The sequence below is a fragment of the Argiope bruennichi genome, chromosome 7 (genome assembly GCF_947563725.1).
Source record: "Argiope bruennichi chromosome 7, qqArgBrue1.1, whole genome shotgun sequence".
NCBI lineage: Eukaryota > Metazoa > Arthropoda > Arachnida > Araneae > Araneidae > Argiope > Argiope bruennichi.
In genome coordinates this window covers 49,359,140-49,383,704 of record NC_079157.1, presented here as the reverse complement: position 1 = coordinate 49,383,704, position 24,565 = coordinate 49,359,140, and the positions used below count along the sequence as shown (strand labels likewise).

The window sequence follows — 24,565 nt, the reverse complement described above, 5'->3', positions numbered from 1 at the left end:
AGATGAAAAAATTACTTTTGGTATCCGTTATAGTTTTTGACGAATTAAATTTGGGTTTCAATATATAACCGTAAAAGCTCTTTCATTTGCATTACTCACTATTATTATTTTTTCGATATTATTATGTTTGAAATTGTTTTATTGGATTGATTTATAATTGAATTAATATGATATAATTAAAAATCAGTCAGAGTAATGATTTAATTTGTATAATTACTTTTTGAATTAAAATCTTGACAACTTGAAATACTTCGAAATGGTAAAGGGAATAATTGAGTCACACTTATTAGTTAGAGGAAATAATTAAAATATCTTCTATAAATAATCTAACAATCTGTCCCAAAGTTAAGTAATTAAATTCGTAGTAACTTTTTCATAGAATTATATTGATATGAAGTGTATATTTTATTTTACTTCAATTAAAATTAATGTGCTTTTTACTAAAACAATTACGTTCTACTTTAGAAGGAGAAAATAAAAATTAGAGCAAATTATTGTTTTAAACATGCATATCATTGAAGAAGAATTTTTCGACTGTGCAATCTTTCTAAGTCATGTGGAATGCACATAAATAAGGAAAATGTTTCGTAGTTCCTAACTATTAGGTTTTATTAAAATTTTCTATTCAAAAAAGTGTTGACTGTATAAATTGCATTATTGCTGGAATAAATATTAAATCGCTAGAATTCAATCAAGATGCGTTATTCTTTTCTGAAATTGTTAATGAATTTCTTGAAAATGCAAATAACCAAACGATCTAGCAGCAATTACTTATACTTATGTTAATCAATTGTACTTCACAGTGCTACTTAATTTGTTATGTTTCAAGCATTCGATTTATGTTACATGAAGTTTTATGAACTAAGAATTTTACCATAAGCTTCTTTACAATGAAATTTAAAACCACACTTTTTGCTGTATATATTATATATGTATACATATTCGCAGATAGTTTCTATGTAAAATTATGTTATTTATTTAGTTAGCAATTTATGAGGTGGTGTTTTAAAAAATCATATCTGATAGTTTGTTAAACATATGATTTATAATGATGCCAAATCCTGTTTATTACAAGTCATTTCCTTATTGCTTTCCAGATGGTCCTCCTATGTCGCATCGGAACTTTCCTCCCTCCTTTTGGAACAGTAACTATCAGCCGATGCCCAACTCCAATCTGGGCCCCATGGGTCCAGGGGCACTCGGATCTCTTGGTCCGGAACTTACCTATGGTGGAGATCCTTATCACCACCATCCTGGAACGCTGCATGCCACCTTGCACCACCAGAATGACCCGTGGCACTACACACTGACAGGGCAGCCACCCTTCGGTTCCTCATACCACCACGGAGCGGGCGGCGCTCGTTTCGGACCGCAGTACGGCTCTCTGCTACTCCAGCCTGCGGTGCGTTCCGCCGGGAGACTGGGTCCTGCCGCCGCAGCCTGCGCCAGCCTCGAGAAAGCAGACTCATGGGGAAGCTCCAGATACCACGACACCATCGGACATGTGGACTCGAACTACGGAGCAGCCTACGGTGCCATGACGCCTATGCCAGGTAAGAGAATGAGATCTCCACAGAACGACTGAAAGGTATTTTCAAAAGTAAGCTCTCCGTGCTAGCTGCTACATCAGAACATAAAGGGGAGGAAATTCATAATTAAAGAGCAGTTGGGAGCTCTTGTAGGTAGAAAAGTATTCTATTCGTTGAGGTTTATTATAAATTGAGTTGATCCTGATAAACCCTTAAGGATCAGTGGGTTTCTTTTTAAGCATTTATTTCTGTAATACTAACAACTGAGCGAAAAACATTTTGCATGCTTTTCTCTTATTAACGTTTAATATGTAAATTAATTTTAAAACTCATTATCCCCCCCCTTTTTAAATCCTTTTTTCTTATAAAATAATGCATAGAGCAAGACTCGAATATTTTTCACTCACTTCTTCCTTTTTTATTGATGTCTATCAACAATGTTGGTACCTCTCTATAAATAGAAAATTTCCTCGAACTCAAATGTGTGCAATGTGGTAGGGGGAAAAATAGCAGTAATTAATGGTTTATAAAAAAAAACATTCTTGAGTTTTTAACGCTGTCTGCATACATTTTTTTTTTTTTTGAATATCTTGTTGTACTCTTGAACGATTCTCACATTGTTAATATTTTTTTTTCTGTATCTCTTAGAGATGGTACTTTGTATGCTGGCTGATAATTTTTCTCAGATGCTATGAATTGATAAGTCTTGTCATCATTAAAGAACAAATTATACAAACCACGTGTTGAAAGCCAGAAAATTATCCTTTTTAATATTTCTTAAAACTGTTTTATTTGACTTGTTTTCTTTTGGTAAATATGCAATCGGTTTTTCACTCACTTTCTGATGTGCTGGAGTTTTGAGACTTAAGTCTGATTCTGTACAAGAATCACTACTTGCTGGTGAAATAAAAAAAAGAAGATTAATTAATAGATTAAAAAAATTGAAAAATTTGAGTGATAAAGTAAACTAATGGGTATTTTTATAAATTGCTTTTAAACCAAAAATTTTTTCAGAAACTGGTAAAACTGGTAAAATTTTTTTTAAAAAATGAATTTAGAGTAGTTGTAAAATACTGCACTTAAAATTACATATTATTTTTGGGTGCAGCCTAATTTAATAACCACGACCGCAATCATTTTCATGTTTGAGATTATGGAATTTGGTGTTATTTTGTGAGATTTTAAAAAAAGTACTTCTCCAGAGATATTTAGGAAAGTGTTTCAAAAAGTAAGGTAAAAGTAATAAGAAAAGTAAGGAAACAAAGATTTAACTACGAAAACAACGAGATACAAATGTCGGAAAGTAATGGTACATATTAGTTTTCCCTATAGTTATTATGGGTTTTGAAACATTTTTGCCTTTGGTAAACCAGCCCAGGGAAACTGGCATAGAAGAAATCCATACATAACCAGATTGTGGAGTTACATAACTGAAGTTTCGACATCGGTTCTGAAATAGCGATCTGCCAGGTACTTTTTTGCAGTTAAAAAATCATTTGGTGCAAGATATGGGCTATAGAGAGAATAATCCAATACATTCCATATGAAGCTTTGTGCCAAATTACGTTTAGCCGAGTTCGTGTGCAATTACAGAACATCTTTCGAGAATAATCTCTACCGTTTTCTGCTAATTGCCTGATTACAAATCGCACTTCAGTTGTCGATTAAAAAATACTCGTCATATCGTCATTTTCTAACAGAAGTTTCGTAGTGCTACCACACAACTGGCACAATCTACCTTTAACGTTTGAATTCTAATATCGTCTATTCTACTGAGAATTTAATTCGCACGGTGAATTTGTGAACCTGTGAAAGCTTCTGTTACCTTACTTTTTGAACTAGCTATGCATTGCTTTTGATTTCTATTTAGTCTATATTTGGATGGGATTTACAATTAATTTTATTTCTTTTGCCAATTATATATTAATTATGAAACTTCAACTGTCAGTAAGTCATCGATAAAATGAAAATTCTTAAAAATTTCCATAGCCTAAAATAGGTCATATTTAGCATTCAGTCCTTTACATATCTCTTTACATTCGTTTTTGATAGTTTAAAACAATTAATGATTCCATTGACGACGTAAGTTTTCATTGTAAATGAAATCTATTGCCATTAAAAAGAGAGAATAGCCTATTTAATGTATAGGCACTGAGATTTCTTTGGTGCTTGTACTGAATGGCCACAGGTGCCGATCGAATAATATTTTTTCTGTCTTATCAGCTGTATGTCTAATTTGTTCAAGAATTTAAATTTTTAAAAGTGATATCTATAAAATGTAACGCATTTTTTTAAATCCTTTATTTAAATCTAGTTTATTGACAAATATATTTAACTCTCCCCATGCACACATATGAAAGTACTCTAAATTGAACAAATGCATGGTTACAACTATGTTTATGATCCACATATTGTTCATGTGAAGTCTTCTCCTTATGTACAGCCGACCACCCCGCCACATGTGAACGAACAGCAGGATGTTCATACGGAGCCTGTGGGCTACACAAATCAAAGCCCTACAGCGAAAACGATGAAATAATGATATTCGTGTTGAATATCTTACTATCCCTTTACGATGCCTGTAAATAAGGTTTTATGATGGGTTTTTTAGGGTGTTTTTTTTTTCAATATTAGTTACAGTACATGGAATAATATTTAATCCGTAGATAACTTATTATTCATACATAAAGCATTTACAAATAGCACAAAACAAAATGGAAAGTAAAAACTGAATTTTGAACCTGCCAGACTTAAGTTCTAAATTTTTTTTTCCTTACACAATCACGTGAAATATATAACTTGAATACCTAAATGACGATCGGATAAAATAAGTTTCATTTAAGATTGTTTGGAATGTATTAACATTCTATTGCTTCTGCTTATTTTCATACAACTAAATTCTATGATAGATTTCTTTCAAACTTTAAACTATTGTCTTTGTAAACACATCAAAGTTATGACACTTCTTAAACAAATCTAATATTTAATCAAATAATTAAAGAGTTTTTAAATAATATTCATTTAGGTAAAATATCCTATCTTTGCTAAATTTTTTTAAAAGTAACATTCCAAAGCCTTTGTATGTTTTTAAATTTATATACCTATAGAAATAGAGCACTTAAATTTACGGCTTTGAAAAACCACTGGGTATTGAGTTTTTTCTTCTTTTTTTCTTTCCTGTTTTGTTAGATTTCAATTTGACAGCATTTGTGAATTCACGTAAATGTGAGTTTCTTAGCTTAAGAAGATCTTATAAAAATTTTTTAAAAAATATCGAAGAAAATTTTTTTTTATTACATTTTGCCAAAATTTATTAATGTATTATAAAAAAAATCTGCTGTGCAATCGATTGCAAGTAGTCTAATTTTGAAAAACACTTTATAAATATTTATCTATGCTTCACAATAGTGAAATTGAAAACCATAAAATGAAAAATTGAATCCAGTTACGTAATATGGAAGCATTCTATATAAAGAGAATAGCAATTGGCATCAAGTGGCATGAAAACGATCAAATCATTCAGTATAAAATAAATAATGGTTAATAAAAATCAAATTTGCTGGTCAATACGATTCATTTCATATTCAGTATGTTTTTTTTTTATATTTTTAGGAACAATTAAAGCTGATTTCTTAAACTGTAAAACCTGTTTGCTATGGGCTGAGGCACATACAGTATTATAATTGCTAATAGTTTGATCATTAAAAAAATTATGTTGCAATATATATCGGTAGAATACTACGACTATTAATTTTTGCCATTTTTGCATATCTAGTAATTTGTTAACATTTAAGTAAAATCGTAATTCTTATTTAAAAGGCAGCCCACAAACGGAAGCATAGAAGTAATTATAAAAATAGAAAGAATCATACTTTTTTAAGACGGAAAAACCTTTATTGAAGCACAATTACTTGAAATACAGTGTGGTTATAATTAAAATTTTCCTATAAACAGCATCCTACAACGCAAATGGGTGAACGGATTGCAGCGAAATTTGGTATATAGACTATACACAAAATATGCCCACGGAATTTTGAAAAAAGATTTTTAGTTCCAAAATGTCCACCAGGTGGCGCCTTTTCCGGAAAAAACACTAATTTTAAACGATCAAAACGTAATACAGAAGCAATATTAACATTTAATGACTAGTTTCTGATCACCTTTCATCAAACCACATTAAGTAAAGGCAAGGAAAAAATAACAATACGCTGTTTGAGGGAAGGAAAAAAAAACAGTTCAGTTTGCAGAAACAAGAAAACCAGATTGCACCAGAGGAGCAGTTGTTAATCGTGTTCAGGATGATGTAGGGAAAGTGCTCCATGTGACCGCCCTCATTCACTTGCAAAATTTCAAGTCGATGGACTGTGTGTTCAACAACAGATCGTGACTGATCAGTTGTGACATGAAGCTTTATGGGCTTCTTTTAGTTATTTAACGTCTCAACAAGATACCGTCATCATTACAAAATCGACATAAAACATGACAAAGACTGCAAACGTTTCTTACCCTAACCTGTTTTGCATAAAGTTTCCTCTTCTTCACAAGCATGCAAATCTAGATATTTCTTTCCTAGATTTGACAGCTTTTCCCGGTTTTGTATTTTATTACTCATAATTCTTGTTTTGGATTGTTAATATTGTTTCTGTATTCTATTTTGGTCGTTTATTGTGTTACATTTAATGTTTTTCCGGAAAAAGCGCCCTCTGGTAGACATTTTGGAGTTTTTTTGTTTTTTTTTGAAATTTTGTGACCGCAGCATTTCGTTTATATACCAAATTTCGCTGCAATCCGTTCATCCGTTTGCGTTGTAGGATGCTATTTATAGGGAAAGTTTAATTATAACCACCCTGTATATTCAAAAATCAATTTAAAAAAAAATCTCCACTTTTAACAAGCTGATAATAAATTTACGAAAAATTTTAATCTATGAAACCTTTATTTAAATTTAAAATCATTTTCAACTAACAAAAGACCAATGCGGGAAGTCTTTTTATCTTCGCACCTATCTGATTCATTATTCTTATCTTTAAATTTCTTTTTTTTTTTAACAACTTCTGTCCTTGAATACCAGTTGAATCTATCCACATGCAGTAATGATTCCTTATCTTTCCTCTCTGCTCCAAACCAGAGTTTGATGTTTTGAATTTTAAATCAAGAAAATTTAAGCCACACAAAAATAGAAACTGGATATCCAATCATGTCATTCTATCTTTTGCAGGAGAATGATTATAAAATTTAATTTGTATGCCAATAGAATATCAATCTGGCGACTACTGGGGGAGCGAAAGTGTTTAGGTTATGATTACGCAAACATGTGAATTTATGAATTTTGAGAGCTGTAGTTTAAGACAATTTTTTTTACTTTATTTTAAGACTAAAATAAATATAGGAATTCTCCATATATTCACACTTTTGGTTTTTATTTATTCTTTTTCATAACGCAGGAAATTTATTTCTTTTTAATGTATAAATTATTTTTATCTGCCGTGAATTTATTTCTTTTTTTCGTTATCACTCATTTAAAGCATTTCATGTCTTTTTCATTAAGTGAGGCATGTATGTACTTTGAATTGAATCTTTGAGAAGAATTTCTCCGAAATGTTACCGGCAGTGCATGAAAACTGCCATTCTATCGAATATCTAAGCATTTTATGGAATGACAAAAATTGGCCAGTAATATATGAAATTATCATCATTTCACATATTTCCTAGACATTCTACTGAATGTCAAATGACAAATCGACAAATTATGAAAAACATATCCGATGCAAGAAAAAGAACCTGCTCTGTAAAAAAACTTGGAGTAAATTATAGATGAAGGTGAAATAAACCGACATGATGATGACATGTTTACCGAAGTTGATATCCATTTTTTATATGTGCTGCATATTTAAAGGAAACTAGTGTCATGCGTATTTATGCAAAATATCATCAAAAAGTTCGTATCTTTTGTAGACATATTAGAAAAAATGATGAAACTGATATTTTGTGCCCTTTTTGTTTCCAAATTGAATAATAGTTTTTTTATGATCTTTTTTCATATTTTTTTCCGAAACAGCATTTGTCATAATATAGGTTGTCTAGAGGCTATAATAACTTTCATATTTTACTTAACGCTCGGCAGTTTTAAAAAATGCATAGATATTCTATAGATTGCCATCGAATCACACGTTGCTCATAACAGAATTGTTAACTCTGAACAGATATTGTTATTCTACAGTCATTCAAAGTTAAAAGCATTCATGGTACCATGAAAAGATATTGATATAACATTTGTAAATATTATTGGTATTGATTCTTACACTCAATGGTTAGAGCTACATTAACTGAATCAATCATGAGAAGGAAAAAAAATTGAAGAGTTTAAAGCTGTATAACTCTGCATCTCGCCGATTCAAATGTTTTTTTTTCTTCTTGTTTTTATCTTTGCAGAACTTATCCAGAGCTGACTTTTGGATTGTTGAATTAAAAATATATATATAGCGAATTTAATATGTTAAAGATTTTGTTAATCGATTTCATTTGCAAGTTGGAAATGGTAAATAATTATATATTCTGGAGTTTATTAGTAATATATCTGTCAATATGAATGTAAAAGAAAGTTAAACAGATTTTTATGTGAATCTTTTCATTTTTGAAAATAAATATTCTATGAAATATCAGCAAAAAGATTTCAGTTGTACATAATATGTATCATCAATTTTAAAGAATTTTTATATGAAATTTTTAAAATATATATATAAAAAAACTTATTTTTAACACTCGAGCTCCTTGAAGTTAAGAATCGAGGTTGTGGTGATCTGTAAGTCTCGTTTGCAAGACAGGAGGACTCGAAGTTTCAAACCCGATTTCATCAAATATCGATTGTATTTATCCTGACGCGTGTTTAGTCTGACATCCAGAAACAAATGACTTCTTGCTGGTATAACTCGAAAGTCTCAAAACAATTCTAATGTCACTTTAAAAAAATGGTACTTTAATATAATTAAACTAATGTCAAACGATAAAACTATTCCCAAAATGGATAGAAGGAAGCAAATGAGTTGTCATGAATTGGTTATTAAGAGGTATTATTATTGAGAGCAAAGGATGTATTGATTCCTAGGATGTCAATCTTTGGTTGGCAGAGAATACTACGGCAAAATATTTCATTATTTTTAAAACCTGCATGTTAAGTGGGTAAAATTACTACAGACAGTGACATTTATTCTTTCTTCATTACTGGGTAGATTTTCAGATTCATTTTTTAAATATTCTATCAAGTAGAATTATCTGTGTAATTAAGTTATAAAGTACATTTACAAAGGTTCACTCAAGTGAAAGGGGCATCAAAAATTTTGTTTGTTTCAGATTTTTCTGATAGATAACAATTAGGGATTGCAATACCGGTATACCGGGATACCGAATACCGGTATTTTGAGCCATTTTACAATTTCGTAATACCGGTATTCACAAGTTTAAATACCGGTTTTTCGGTATTTACTAGAAATATTTTAAATTGTCTCCACAGGGATTGCCAATATAGCAAAATAATATACGTTTTTGTTTTTATGTCTCCCCAACTGGCGAAATTAATTAGCTAATTAATGGCTTAATTAATTGCTTAAATCTAAATTAGCGAAACATGGATTATCCCTGAAAGAAGATATTGTATCTATAACGACTCATGGAGCAACAGTTATGAAAAAATTTGGAAAGTTGATTGGTGCAAATCAGCAATTGTGCTTTGCTCATGGATTTCAATTAGGAGTCAATACCAAATATACCAAAAAAAAATAAAGAATAGAAGAATCCAAATATTGTGGATATAGAAACTTCGGATTCCGACATTGAAGAGAGTAAGAGTGAGAGTGATATTGACAATGAAGATAATGACAATGTAAATAGTGATATTTACAATTTTTTTTTTTTTGTGATTTAAATAAATAAGTTGTTTCTTTACTTTTTTGTGATTCTTTATATACTGTTATAATTTATAAGTTCCATATTATTTTTTGTGATATTACACTCTTTTATAAAACTGGCAAATAAAACAAAGAAACACCTTGTTTTCTTTCTTTTTCTAAAATTTCTAATACCGGTATTAAAACCGGTATCCCGGTATTAAGATCTATAAAATACCGAATACCGGTATTGAAATTTTGGTCCGGTATTGCAATCCCTAATAACAATATATGCCAGAAAAAAAATGTGTTATAGAAGGCTTAATGGCAGTATGTCACTGAGTCAGGCAGGAATGACAAAGCAAGTAACGCACTTTTATGGATTTCTTTTAAATATTGAAGAAATAGTAATTCGACTATTGTCGATAGATTGTCTAATTGAAAGTGATTTGTACAATAGAATGAAGAATGTGTATAGGAATGGAAAATATGCGAGGTTCAATATTGCAATGATTTTTATCATGATCAGGCGATCACAGATGACAAATTGCAAATTGATTAATTACATTGAGTTATTGTAAGAAATATTAATTGTATCATGGAAAACGTAAACTTCAAGTGTATATTCTATGTTCCATGCACGATTGACTGTGAATGTTCTGTTTCTGTAGCACCTTATGTCCAGTGGCGTAGCATTTGGGTGCCAAAGGTGCATAAATGCTCAAGATGTCAGTCTCCTGGTGAACCATGGAGACAAAACATGCGTGGGATTAGGCCAGTTTCTGTAGTTAAACTCAATGAGGGGGCGAAAAAATAATAACATGCCCACGTGCCATTCACTTTTGCTAAGCCAATGAAGACGATAGGGAGGAAAAGAAGAAAAAAGAGGCATTTTATGCCCCAGTGTCATTTATCGAAATACTATGGCCTGAATCTGTAACGAAAAAATTGTCGCATGACATTACTTATTTTATTGCTTCTATTTCACTCAATAACCATCTATCGCTACCAAATAACACATAGAATAATGCTGCTAGAACCAATCGTTTTCTTCCAGCCTGCATGATAGAATAGGAACGCTATTATTTATTTTTAACAAAATAGTTTTAAAAACTCGTAACTCTTACTTGAAGAGTAATTGTATTAAATTAAAGAATTCGTATGTTGCAAATACTCTAATATTTGGAAAAAGTGAAAATATTTAGTAAAGAGTTAATTTTAAAACGAATTTTATTGCTATTATAGATTTTCCTAAATTGAGAAAGTTGACATTTTTTGTTATAGATTGCATAAATAAATCTTTCCGTCTAAAGTTTTGCTTTGTTTCTTTCAAATAGCCTAGTTTTTATCCGTTTATAACATTTTAGAGATAATCAGGAAGTTAAAGATATATTTTTCAAAGCTTAATGTGTATGCCTTTCCTTTCTCAGAGACTTCCATCGAATTTTGAATGGAGCTTTGCATTTTACTCGATAATTTCTGGTGTGGCTTCATTATTACTATTAAGCAAATGACCATAACCTTCTAATATTAAACTATTCAAGCAAGCGAGAGTTTTGATTATATCATTTTGTAACACGCAGTTTTCCTAAATGATGTTTTTTTTTTAATGTGACTTGCTACTTCTAATCTTTTTCCAAGATTTTGCTCATTGTATCCCAATTTTATCAACTAACTTTAATAATTTTTTAAGCAGAATCATGGCCGAAGACAGAGAGACACTTTGAATTTTTAACTTAGTTTTATTTCAGGCAGGCATGATTTATATACAAGCAGAAGAGACGAACACATCAACCCAGAGCGACACAAAAGCGAAATGAGGAAAAATTAATGAATGATTTATCCCTGATATTATATAATGTGATATTTTGATAGGGATTTCTTTACACGTGTCGATTTTTGTAAAGGAATTATAGAGATCTTTTTAAAAGAATGGCTTAGCTCGACAAATTTTTTTCCCTTCACTCTTAGTGTGGGAACTTGTCGATGCCAGCAATTTCACAGAGCTTCCGTTGCATTAATTAAATAAAAAAGATGGAATTGTATCAGGAAATAAGAGAACATTTTAGAATGTAGTTAATATTGGCTAAATTAAGCTAAAAATTAGGAATTTAAATTAGATTTTAAAGTATCATTATATATATATATATAAACAAATTCAATGCTGGTATATTTGATGTAAAGAAAAAAGAAAAATATAAAGCATCTGGTAAAAAGAATTTCTTGATTGCAACTTTAATGAAAATTTCTAATATATGGATACTGCCAAAGATTTCACTTTATTATAAATAAGTTATAATTTATCATAAATTTGCATCCGGTTTACTTTTAGATTGCAGTAAATATAATTTTGTTAAAAATTAAACTGGACTGAAAAGACCATTTTTACCCAGTTACACAACAAGCTATTTACGATTCAACATTTTTACCTTGCATAACATCCTCATCAATCAGCATTTACCCTACATGACCTCCTCATCAATTCGTCAAGAATATAATTTCTAACCCGTACTTTATATAACACTTACGAATAGTTGTTTGATCTATAAAATATATTTTATTCAAAATGAGATTCCATTTTGACAAAGCACTACATCTTTTAGTTTTATAATTTTGAAAATATTTAAATTCATATATCAATAAATCAAATAAAAATGGAAATACACTGAGTATTCTAGACTTCTCTGCTGGTAGGAGACTTTTGTTTTTATGAATGCAAAAAGCCTCCATCATATTTTAAGGCTTGTGTTTTCCATTGTTCCCGTAGATACCGGCAACGGCGGCTACTCGAGCATGTATGAGGTATACAAGTTGCAGAGCATCCAGCGGACCTTCCGGTGACAGCAGTGTAGGTGCTATTTTTGTTCTCATGGTGGTGGTGGCGCGAATTTTGGGTGGCGCTTTGCAATTTGCTCGCTCATTTGCAGCGTGAGTTTCATTAGGCAAATATCCTTGCAAAAGTCGAAAAAAAAAACCCTTTAGAATATTATTCTCGATTAAGCATTTTGATGTAAAGAAGAGTAACTTGATAATTTATAAAAAGAATTGCTAAGATAAGAACGAAAATTTGCAGTAATAGCGTAGAAGTCAAATAAAAAAATACTGACAAAGTTACCCCTATTCTCAGAAAAATACTTCTTTACTGACAAAGATGAAATCGAAAGGGAAAATATTTCAAAAATATGATCGCTTTGTATTAATATAAACAATTTGCTTGAAAAGTGGTAAAATCGTTGCCATTTTAAATATTACTCTAGATCAGGAAAAAGGTTTAACACTTTATTCGTTGAATTAGTTTATCATCAGTATTTCAGATTAATTTTTGCATTATGTGCATTAGATAAGTTTTGATACAGAATATGGTCAGGAACGAGGAAAAATACTTTTTATTTAGTTGAAAATAATTTAATTAGTTTAATCAATATTTAAAGCTTTTCATTTCTATTTTTAGCTGATATATACTGCTTGATGTCACAGCTATGGCCTTTGTTCCCTTTTAAATAACATCAGACAAAATATCATGAAGATATCAGCATGATTTAAATAATACCTTTACAAACCGTCGGCATATAAAGAGTTAAAATCAGTTTAAGTGTATTCTTAGCAACTGATAACTAATAAAATGATCTACAATTTTTTATCACTTTTAAACCTTATCACTAGGGATTGCAATACCGGTATACCGGGATACCGAATACCGGTATTTTGAGCCATTTTACAATTTCGTAATACCGGTATTCACAAGTTTAAATACCGGTTTTTCGGTATTTACTAGAAATATTTTAAATTGTCTCCACAGGGATTGCCAATATAGCAAAATAATATACGTTTTTGTTTTTATGTCTCCCCAACTGGCGAAATTAATTAGCTAATTAATGGCTTAATTAATTGCTTAAATCTAAATTAGCGAAACATGGATTATCCCTGAAAGAAGATATTGTATCTATAACGACTCATGGAGCAACAGTTATGAAAAAATTTGGAAAGTTGATTGGTGCAAATCAGCAATTGTGCTTTGCTCATGGATTTCAATTAGGAGTCAATACCAAATATACCAAAAAAAAATAAAGAATAGAAGAATCCAAATATTGTGGATATAGAAACTTCGGATTCCGACATTGAAGAGAGTAAGAGTGAGAGTGATATTGACAATGAAGATAATGACAATGTAAATAGTGATATTTACAATTTTTTTTTTTTTGTGATTTAAATAAATAAGTTGTTTCTTTACTTTTTTGTGATTCTTTATATACTGTTATAATTTATAAGTTCCATATTATTTTTTGTGATATTACACTCTTTTATAAAACTGGCAAATAAAACAAAGAAACACCTTGTTTTCTTTCTTTTTCTAAAATTTCTAATACCGGTATTAAAACCGGTATCCCGGTATTAAGATCTATAAAATACCGAATACCGGTATTGAAATTTTGGTCCGGTATTGCAATCCCTACTTATCACATAAATTAAAAGACACAAAATAATCACTTGACTTATTTGGAAAATTTTGGAACTTTGCTCTGATTTATAATAACACCAATGCATCGAAACATTTTGTGATTTCTTTTTTTGCAACCATTAATGACGGGGGGGGGGACGTAAAATACAAAAAAAAAATCATACTTACGTACGGGAAATAAGTTATTTTGAGAAACGACACAAATGATGACAGTCGTTTAAAAAGACCTAAATAAATTTTTATTTTTTCTTCGCATCGGAAGAGACTGACTGCAGGTGCTTTTCTGGTATTCAAATGAACATCTGTCATGTGAAGTATATAAAAGTGGCATTTTTTTAGTTGCCATAATGTAGCAGCATTAAAAGCAGTCGTCTGTCTAAATCACTGAAAATTGCCTTCTACTTTTGTTGCCACCTTTTAATCAGTTAATCCATCTCTAAAATATATCCTATTTTGCGGTAAATGAAGACAACGGAATACTTTGCTGAAGCGTCACACCTCATTTAACTCCGCTTGTTTCCTTTTCATGTCTCAGTTCGCATAAACACTTTCTGGATAGTCTCAAAAGACAAGAATAGAATGGTTCTTAAATTTTTGGTATTTTCAGAACTCAACCGCAAGGAGAAATCATTTCAACTGCCCCCCCCCTCCTTCTTTTCACCCACTAAAGGGGCAAAAGTTTCATATTCCAGTGCTTTTCTCCTGACCGCAAGCATTTTCCAGAAAGCAAAAACTTTTCTTCTTATTATTATTTCGTATGAAAAAAAAATCATTCCGCTCAAGAAATATTTAATTGGGTAAAAACATAATCTTTTTTTGTAAGACAGATTATGGTTTTTGTTTTTAATAAAATTCCGTGTACTTTCCTTTAAACAATTGAATTTGCACCAGAATAATATTGTTACCATCACAAATTCGGAAAACAGTGATAAACATGTAACATGAATTGATCATAATTTAAAAAAACAGATTTAGAAAAAATTATCATAAAAACTAATTTTAAATGTATTGACTGAATTTGCTAGTAATTCTATTTAGAGCAAGAAATTTGGAGGAAAAGAAAGCTGTGTAGCTAAGGTTTCGAGTTTGAAATTCACCAAGATAAATTTAAAAATGTGTTTTTTAAAGTTTATACATAAGCTCTACATAAGTTTTAGTAACAAACCACAACTTTCTCCAGTGACCAATTACTAATGACATTACATCGACATATTATCTTTCCTGCCAATAGCAGCGAATATTTTAGAAATCAATACTACCACAATATCTACCATGCCAGTGGTATTTGGGTTAAAGAATAAAGTTTGCAAATATTTGCCAGACAGGTTTAAAAATACTTGATAAAAACATTTAATGCTTGGAATATGAAATATTTTCCATATTTGAATCATTTATTGGAGTCATTAATTCTCTTCGTGAAAGAAAATATGTCTCCGGTCAGAATCAGTATTATTAACGTTCATTTAAGATAAGTTTTCTTAGCAACCATTCTGTGCAAGATTACTATAGTAGTTATACATATGTTTAGAAAAGAAGAGATGCAAAAAGTTCAGAAGAAAACAGTGACTTACTATAGGCTTTGTTCTTTTTTTAAATCTGTATTTCCAAAATGGACCTATGATTCTGTGAAAATTAAAACTGTATTTCTTTGTTTTACAACCCACAAAAATATGGACCTTGTTTATTTGATCCATCTTACCATTTGAACTTGACAACCTTATTGTAAAGTTTTCTGAATTCTATTTCACTTTACTCGAAATCGTCATCTTTATTTAAAATAGTTCGGATTTAAGTGTTTGGAGTTAATTAAAATTAAGGGCAAGTTATGAATTTTTTTGTTAAAAAAGAAATTTAAGTTTTTAATTCACTTTTAATAATTAAAGTTATAAGTAAAAAAATGTATGTGTAAAAAAATAAATTCCAGTCAAAACTAATATATGTCACATAATAATGTTCCAAATATTTTCGCCAATCGATATAACATAAAGAGTAACGCCTTGGTACGGTCGCGTAAGAGAAATCAATTACCTTTTCCGATTAGTACGTATTGTTTTTTGACACAAGATTTATTAAGAGATGAGAAAACAGTTTAAGGTACATGTATATATAAAGCTATATTAGTGGCTTAAAATATTGGTGATTTAACGTGAATTAGAGCATATATTAAATTCTAAAATTTCAAATATTCTTTAAAAAATGCATTTTAAAAATTATTCCAACTTAGCATGGTGTTTTCGGTGAGAGTGCAAGATTTCCTCTTTCAAATCTTATAGTAAGTATGCAATAAATGTTTGAATGATTGTCAAAAGAACAGATTTAAAATTAGGATATTTGATTATAATATGAGATACAGGATTCAGAATATTGCAGAGACTAGAAGTGTAAGTCATTCTCCATTTACGAGTTCATAGTATAATAAATCTAATGTGAAAGCAAATTAATTTCACATCTGCGCAACACTTCAATAAATTGACTTCATATTTAAAAACTGGAACATGTGCCCCTCTAGATGGACTGATGTGCTGTTAAAAATATCTCAGAATCTCACATATGATTGTCACAGATAAATAAATGAAGTTGTAATAGAAAATACCACACATATGCAACATGCATATACATAGCTGAATTTAAAATTATGTTCCTTTGCAATGATGCTCATTAACGCTCTGTGTTGAAAGAAAAAATTAGCAATACCTTCAAATGAGATGAGAATATTATTAATCAGCAGACCTGAGCTCATCAACCTTTGTTACAATCTGCATAAAAATGTAAATAATAAAATATAAAATTTACGATCCGATAACTAATGTTTATCTTTTTGAATTCGTCTCATCCTCTATCGTGTACTTCTCTCACTCGTTTATATTCATTTCCTTGTAGTGAAATCTCTTTTACTCATATCGTTCACGAACAATTCAAATTAAACTAATTATCAAAATCTGATTGAAACGAATAGTGAAGTCAATTTCTCAACATTATTTATATGCGCGTTCATATACACGTTTGGTCTTTGTTCGGAATAAAATTACTTAATAAAAATTACTGACCTCAGCCTTGCTACGTTCAAACATTTGCAACAATCCAAAAGAAAATATGTAAATAAAACGTGTAATATACGATTCCATAACCAATCCTTATTCATGTTGGCATTCTTTATTCGTACACATATATAAGAAAACAACATGAGTCGGTACGAGATAAAAGAGAAGTGGGCTAGATAACAAAAGAGCATAACAGATATTGCAGATAACTCAGAAGATATTGCAGAAGACTGAAGAAAGAAAAAGGTATCGAACCTGACCGCATTTGCTCCACAATTTCTTGCCTTGGATTTCAACATGAAAGGAGATCCAGGAGACTATATTATATCAAAGCCGTTGATAGACAGCAGCTGTAACTGCCCCATGATTCGAGTCAATGATCAGATTAACAAGAGAAATAAATACTTTGTTTTTATGGTAAAAAAATTGTGTTTTTGTAAACACAACTCGGTACTGTCTAAACACTGTTTTTAATTGCGGCTAACCCTTAAAAGCATGAATTTTTATCTTTAATCGATAAAATTTAAAATCATTCGAGAAATGGATGTAGATAATGGGAAAAATACAAAATAAAATAACAAGAATTTTGTTTTACTTTTCAAATAAACATATGGATGTTCTACATCATCATGAACAATCACTTCTTAAGTTCTACAAATCTACGGCGTACAATAATATAATATTTCAAACGTGAATAATACCTCTCATTATATCACAAAAAATGAAAATTTATGAAACAATTATTGTTAGCATTTAAACAAAAAGAAACATTACATTTGCTACATGGCCACCTTACACAGTGAAATTTTACACCTCAATCTATCTGAAAATAAAGCCAGTGACCAACGCTATCTTTTCGTACATCCATAGATGGCAAAGGATGAGATGACCCTTTAGGGAACTTATGTATAAGCGATTTTGTATATTGATGTATTTTTTGCGTCACAAAAACAGATACATTTTTTTTTTGCATAAATTTATCAGTACATGCAAAAATATAAATATTATTCGTTATTCTTACCTAGTTTCTATTCGAAAACAATTTTTACTGCATGTTTTTAATACTTTTTATATAAATAATCGTAACTCGTAACAGCCGCAGAAATGAAATTGTACTCATATAGCGCTTCAAGAATGAAAATTGTTATAGAAAACGAAATAAATTGTCAATGATCATATGTCATAGTTACGATCGAAAACGATAAAATAGTTTTGGTAAAATTAAAATTAAAAAAAAGCCTAGGCAAATGTTGCTACATAAAGAGATATGAGGTTTTAAATAAACGATGCCGATCTACATCCCTATGCATTTAAAGGCTAAGGAGGAATTATTCTTAAACTAATACTTCTATTCTTATCAAACTTTTATGGTTGGAAAGAATAATCGAGAATTCTGCCACAAACATGGAAATTTTACAAACAATTTCATTACAGAAACTTAAAGTACAATATGACAAAATAAAAAATTGTTTCGGCTTTTTATACACCCCTCCCCCTACAAGCATTAAATCATGAATTCTCATTTAAAGGAATATTTATAGCACATATGCATAGAAATGCGGATGCACAAATAATAACAATACTTAAATACGCGAACCATTCTTTTTTTTTATCCCTGTTTCAGCGAAGGGAAAAATCTCTATCTCAGCACACCATTTCCATTTGTATTTTAATTCGTTACTAGCACCCCCGCAATTCGCTTCCCGGCGATACTAATTAAATTTCGTATCGCTTCTCTCTCCCTCAACCCTTTCTTGCCCCCTTCCAAATCGCCATGGTCCGTTCCCGCTTTCCTATTGGTGGAAAAAGGCGGAATGGAATGCCTGGTATTCTCCAGCCTCTCGTATGTGTTATTGATCCACATTCTTCCGCGCCCCCTCCTCCATATTATGGCCAATGCTATTCATTCCTTTCCGAATTCTTCACCTCCTCCCTCTTCTCACCGTAGCTATAGCAACAGCTTTTATTTCATTTTATTTTTTTTCCACCCGAAAGATCCAATTGTCACGAGTCACCAAAACTCGAATGTTGTCCTGCATTCGAAATGCTTTTTGTAATTTAATTTCCACGTTCGGTACGTTTCCACCGATTGAAGCCAGCTTACCAGAAGAATTCGGAAGATATAAGTTCCAGAAATTGATATTTGATTTTGAAAAAGAAAGTTCCTGGAACTAGCATAATTTCGAAATCCACTCAGTCCCCGTCAATTTTGAATCATGCTCGGAAAGGAAGAACAAATGTATAAATGTCTAAAAGCTGCATTCCACCGACTCAGAAGAACCACAAAAGCAAAAGGGTATCCACAGTAGGAAAATGGAAATTAATATTTTTAATATGAATTAGTGCATTGAATGGGTACAAAATTTTGGAAAAATTCCTTCATAGGAAAAATGGGAATCTTAAAAAAACAATCGTTTGTTTGTTTTTTCCCCTGAAGAAAAAGAAAGTTATCAGTGATCGTTTCAGAGAGATCATATACATATTATGGCGAATGTAATTAATCGATGTATCATAGCAACCTGTTCGCATTAGTAATTAATGATTATTATGACTAAAATTACTTTAACTCACTTTGAATTGTAGCATATACGTAACTGTAACGCAACATTTGTAAATATTACGACCTTACATTCCTTTTTTTTTTTAATCAGTATGATTATAATTTGAAATATTTCACATTATAACAACTATTACACATGCAATTTTTCAAGGAATAATTACTGAATTTTTGATTTTGTAATCGTAACTATTAAATGGATTATCGTATAAACCTTGTAATGGTTTTAGGGGATTTATTTCTAATGGGGATCGACAAATGTTTGAATTGGAAGACTCCGACTTGTCTTCACAACAATTCAATCATTCGAGAGTTTTTAATGTTATTTAAAAAGAAAAAAGAAAAATTGAAAGATATATCTTAAAAACTATACTGTTTTTATGCATACATTAAAATGCGCAAACCAACATAATGTGTGAATGCTCACATTGTTTTTAATCATATAATTGGCAATGATCTTGAGATTTCGTGTACAGTTGTGCAAGTCAAACGGGTTCGTGTACAGTTGTGCAAAACGATGAGGCAAATTGTTTTTAGATTGAAGCAGGAATTTTAATTGGTACCATGACATAGTAGTCAGTAATTTCATTCAGTGTAATGGACTACAGTTTATTTTACAGTTATGCGTTGCTATTTTATGTATAGCTAGAGCATGTAAACGACATGTACAACAATAACACCTTAATCCTTGTCATCTAAACAATAATTTTTCTCATCTACAACTCTATTTATTTGAACAGCAAGAAGAAAAAAACAATTTCATCCGTAATAAATAATTGCTATAAAGAAGGTTTTTTTTTTTTTTTTTTTAAATCCGGCAGTAGTATGGCATGCTATAGACTATAGATAAAATACATAGATCTTTCAAACTTATAAAACACGCTCTTCGCAAAAATACCTAAGATTTTAGTGAATTTCTTTACTTACAGAATTTTTCATTCTCTTTTTTTTATATCATTGTACGGAAGATTTCAAATCAAATAAAGTTTCTTTACAACTCCTTTTCAGCTGCAATTTTGTCAATTATTGATTGTTGTCTGTTTCATCTCAGCATGCAGCAGTGTATTGTGAGCTATGTCTTTAATATTTTATAGGAATTTTCATGAATGTATGTTTTTTTAATTTTGGTTTTGGGATTAAAATTGAAATATCTACATAAGAAAAAGAAATTCTTTGAATAGTCATTAATTGGTTTGTAGAAGAAAAATCATTCGCATGAATCTTCTTGTGAATTTGTATGTAATGCTTTCCGCTAAAATAATATTTTTAGTTTAATTTGTTAGTTTAATTTTTCCTGACAATAAAATATTAACCAAAAAATTGTCAAAAGTCTCCAAGCCTATAATTTCAAAAACTCAGATTTTATTATTCCGCTCTCTTTCGGGTATGGAAAAGTCATGAGTATCTTTCGAAAATGAAGTAAATATTTATTCAAAATATTTACTATCAAAAATCCCAACATATTTCCACATCTATCTGACGAAAATATGGATCACAATATAATAAATATTCTTGTTTCACTATTATTCGGTCATCAACTCAATTTGGGATTTCAGCGTAAGAACTGAACCATTCAGAAAAGCTATTTTGAATAAATCAAAACAAACGGAGCAAAATCTAGTGAATATAGTATGGTCAAAAATCCGAGCTAAGTGAGTCTAGAATTTCTTTGAACGATCTTGTAACTTTTGAATAAACGTAATCAATCTCATAGCGTCTAGCAATATATTCTAGAAGTTTTTATTTCAGTGTTTCATTCGTAATGATTAAATACTATTTCTATAATCAACCATTAATTATCTGCTACATTTACAACCCTTCATATATGATTATGATGATTTGGCTTTTACATATTCAATTCATTACTTCATCGTCATAAAGTTTTTATTTCGGCTATACTAGACTTGTTTCTAGATCCATTCATATCTGTTATCATTTAAGGTTTTCAAATTTATTGATCTCCCGCAAGAATATGGCACAATTTTTATTTTTGCCTTTTTATCTCCATTTATGCAGGTCCCTATATTCTTGCTTTCGTACCTCTTCCGTTACATGTCAAATGAATGGGTATGAAGAATTAATAATATTTCTAGTTTTACATTTCAATATTTCTGGTGGTTTTTCATGCTCTTTGTTAAGTGTATTGAAATTATTACTTAAGACATCTGAAACCATCTTTTGTAAAACAGTATTCGATGTATCAAATTTATCACTCATTTTCAACAGCAAATATCGCTGTTTATTTTGCTGTAAAACATTGAAATTAAGTTACTTGAAAATGTCTATTGGTTTCAAAAGTCAACACTTCCATGAAGTTAAGACTTTTCAAAAAGATGTTACTCAATGGAGGTAGATGATGTCCCACTTTCCAAAATTTTTATTATTATAAGAAGCAGTATATCAGTTTTATTATCAGTATTATCATCAGAAGCGTATATCCGTATTATCATCAGAAGCAATATATCCTTTAATTGAAAAGGGAAGCATTTATACACCTTATAATAATATGAATTTATTGGGGAAGCATCTATCGTTGGTCTTCATGTTTAATCTGCACTTGTTTTCGCACTTAATTTTGTATAGCATTAACTATGAGAGTGTCAACCAAATTCAACAGGAACTCTCCGCCAGAATTATAGTTACTGGCAACCCAATACATCTCATTTTATAATTGCTAGATACTTTTGCTCATCGATAAAAAGTAAATTTTTTTCACTTCATACTCTCTGGAAACGCTGGCATAAAGGACTGGTGCTCATGTATAGCTGAAATGCAGAAACTGCAGCCTACTACGCATTCAAAAAAAAAATGTTTGCAACAATATGCGACCTTTATAAAATGTTTATTTTTTAGCCATTGAGTCATATTACGAACTCAAAATTCTTAAAAGTAATATCTCTATTTCTAATGAAACTTTGTTATTTACAGGATTACGAATAAATCAAATCAGTACTGAATTATCTCTTCGACATTTTATGGCCTCTTAAATTTCCCTGATTAGTTTTATCTCAGAAAAATCTAATTAATGTTTTTCTCCTCAATAGGTTTGGAAGGTCAACCTCAAGACAGCAAGGACCTCTACTGGTTTTGAAGAACACAAAGTGATATCCCTGCACTCATCCAGAAATGCGATGCCAGAAAGCGAATTGCAGTTGCCATGACAACCGAGTCATTTCAACGAAAGAGAGTGAAATTCCGTAGATGCCCGAAATATTTGCCGAAAGCTCTTCGAAATCAATTTTTAGTATAAAGACTGTAAATAGTTTATTCGATCGAAATGCAACTCGAGCAACGGAAAAAAATCGAACATTGACGAAAAAAAACAAAAAAACTTTGGAAAGAAAACGATTCATGAGTGACTCAAATTCTCTTTCAAAAATATTAGAGAAGGACCAGGCTTTAGAATCGCTAAAAAGCCTCTAAATTCTATGCCACTACTTGAAAATCTAGTCATCGCAAAATCTTCAGGTTTTGAGATAAATGAAAGAAAAATGGTAGTTTTGGGAGCTGTTAAAGATCGCTGGAAATGTAGATATGATCTGAAAAATTAGATTAGAAATGATTATAAATTGCGTTTGATTATTCAATTAAAAAAAGAGCAGCATTTTTTTCAAAATTGTAAGTGAATTGGTTTTTTTTTTAAACTTTATCGAAATCAAAAGAGCCATTTACTTTTATTTGATTCATTTATATTATTTAAGTATAACAGGTAAACACTTCATACAAAATTCTTTAAAGTATCTCATTGTAAGCAATCTTTGTTTAGAAAATAATGCATTTCAAATTTAAATTTAGAAAGTAGAAACTTGTATCCTGAGAACATAAATAAAATTATTGGAACAGAATACCGTTATTAGTATTAAGCAGTAAAATTTACGAAATAATTACTTTTAATAATACTATTAATAATAACTTTAAAGGAAGGCTTTTGCTGTTAAACAAATTTAAAAACTTTTTTAGTACAAAAAATGAAAGGGAAAATTCCTGTTTTAATATTCCTGTCTATAATTTAAAATGCCAAATTTCTGTAAAATCTTATTCTTACATTTTCAATTTAATCTATGAGTCAATTTGAAAAATTATAAATGATAATCTTCTTAAAGAAATGCAGTTCCGACTTTATAGGCAACCGAAACCGTCATTTCGCGCCGCTAATTGATTTTTGACATCTCATTTCTGATTTGAAGTTAACTGCCTGATGTGACTGCACCAAGGAAAGCACAGCTGATGTGATTTTTGAAAACTTCCCAAAGCAAGAAGTGATACTCTTTCCGCGATGCAACCTCATGTGATCTGCCCGAATCAAGGAGCATCTGAGACGATATGGATGTGATCTTGTGATGGACAGCATTTGTGATTTTTTCCCCCTGTGTACCTGAAGCATATGTGCCAAAAAAATACCCCGCGCGCTTTGATCGTTTGTGCTGATGCGACTCTTGATATGCCAATGAAAAATTCCCCTACTAAAGGAAGGAAAAAAAATATGGAAGGTTTATGTTAGATACCTTGCCACAGATAATTGACAAGAGAAAAGAAAAAAAAAGAATATTTTCCCGAAATTTTTAATGTAACAAAGGATAGTGTCTGTCTTTAAAAAAGCTTTCTTATATTTTTTATATTCGTCACAACTTTTTCAAAATAAAGGGTAAATTTCCATCCCAACTATCCATGAATTATTATTATTATTATTGACATATGAATAAAAGTGGGATAAAAGAAATCATGCTTTTTGTCTCTTATCTGCAGCTTAGTTGACAATGTAAGCCATAAAATGGTTCCAGAAGATATAAAAGCTATCGATACGTTTCATAAAATACGAATAATAATTGCTTACAAATCTCATTTGTAGATGTCTATTGCTTATACTTTTTTGTACCGTCAGAAATGATAATTTATGCTTCCAAAAAATTGTCTTTTGCCAGATAGTTTAGCTTTTGAATGAAAATGCATAAATATTACAAGAATTTATTAAATGTTTCTTGGTTAACTAACTATCAGCATTAAAATAAATTCTATTTTCTTAATTGCCATAAACTGATGTGCGATGGCAAGTGATGAAATTCCATTTCCCTTTCTAATGTAAGTGATTTATTTTT

The 24,565-nt window shown here is 30.5% G+C and overlaps 1 protein-coding gene across 3 annotated transcripts in view; it reads left to right on the top strand.

Annotated features, from left to right (window-relative positions):
- LOC129976442 (transcription cofactor vestigial-like protein 2) overlaps positions 1–23,347 on the top strand; it is a 110,821-nt gene extending 87,474 nt beyond the window's left edge. For 2 of the 3 annotated variants that reach the window (XM_056090014.1, XM_056090012.1), the window contains exons 3-5: positions 1,098–1,553; positions 12,180–12,260; positions 22,514–23,347. In XM_056090014.1, coding sequence (XP_055945989.1) covers positions 1,098–1,553; positions 12,180–12,253 — 530 coding nt within the window. In that variant the 3' untranslated portion in view covers positions 12,254–12,260; positions 22,514–23,347. The remainder of the gene's footprint in view (positions 1–1,097; positions 1,554–12,179; positions 12,261–22,513) is intronic. The other variant, XM_056090013.1, reaches the window with a different exon arrangement.
- Positions 23,348–24,565: the final 1,218 nt, after the last annotated feature.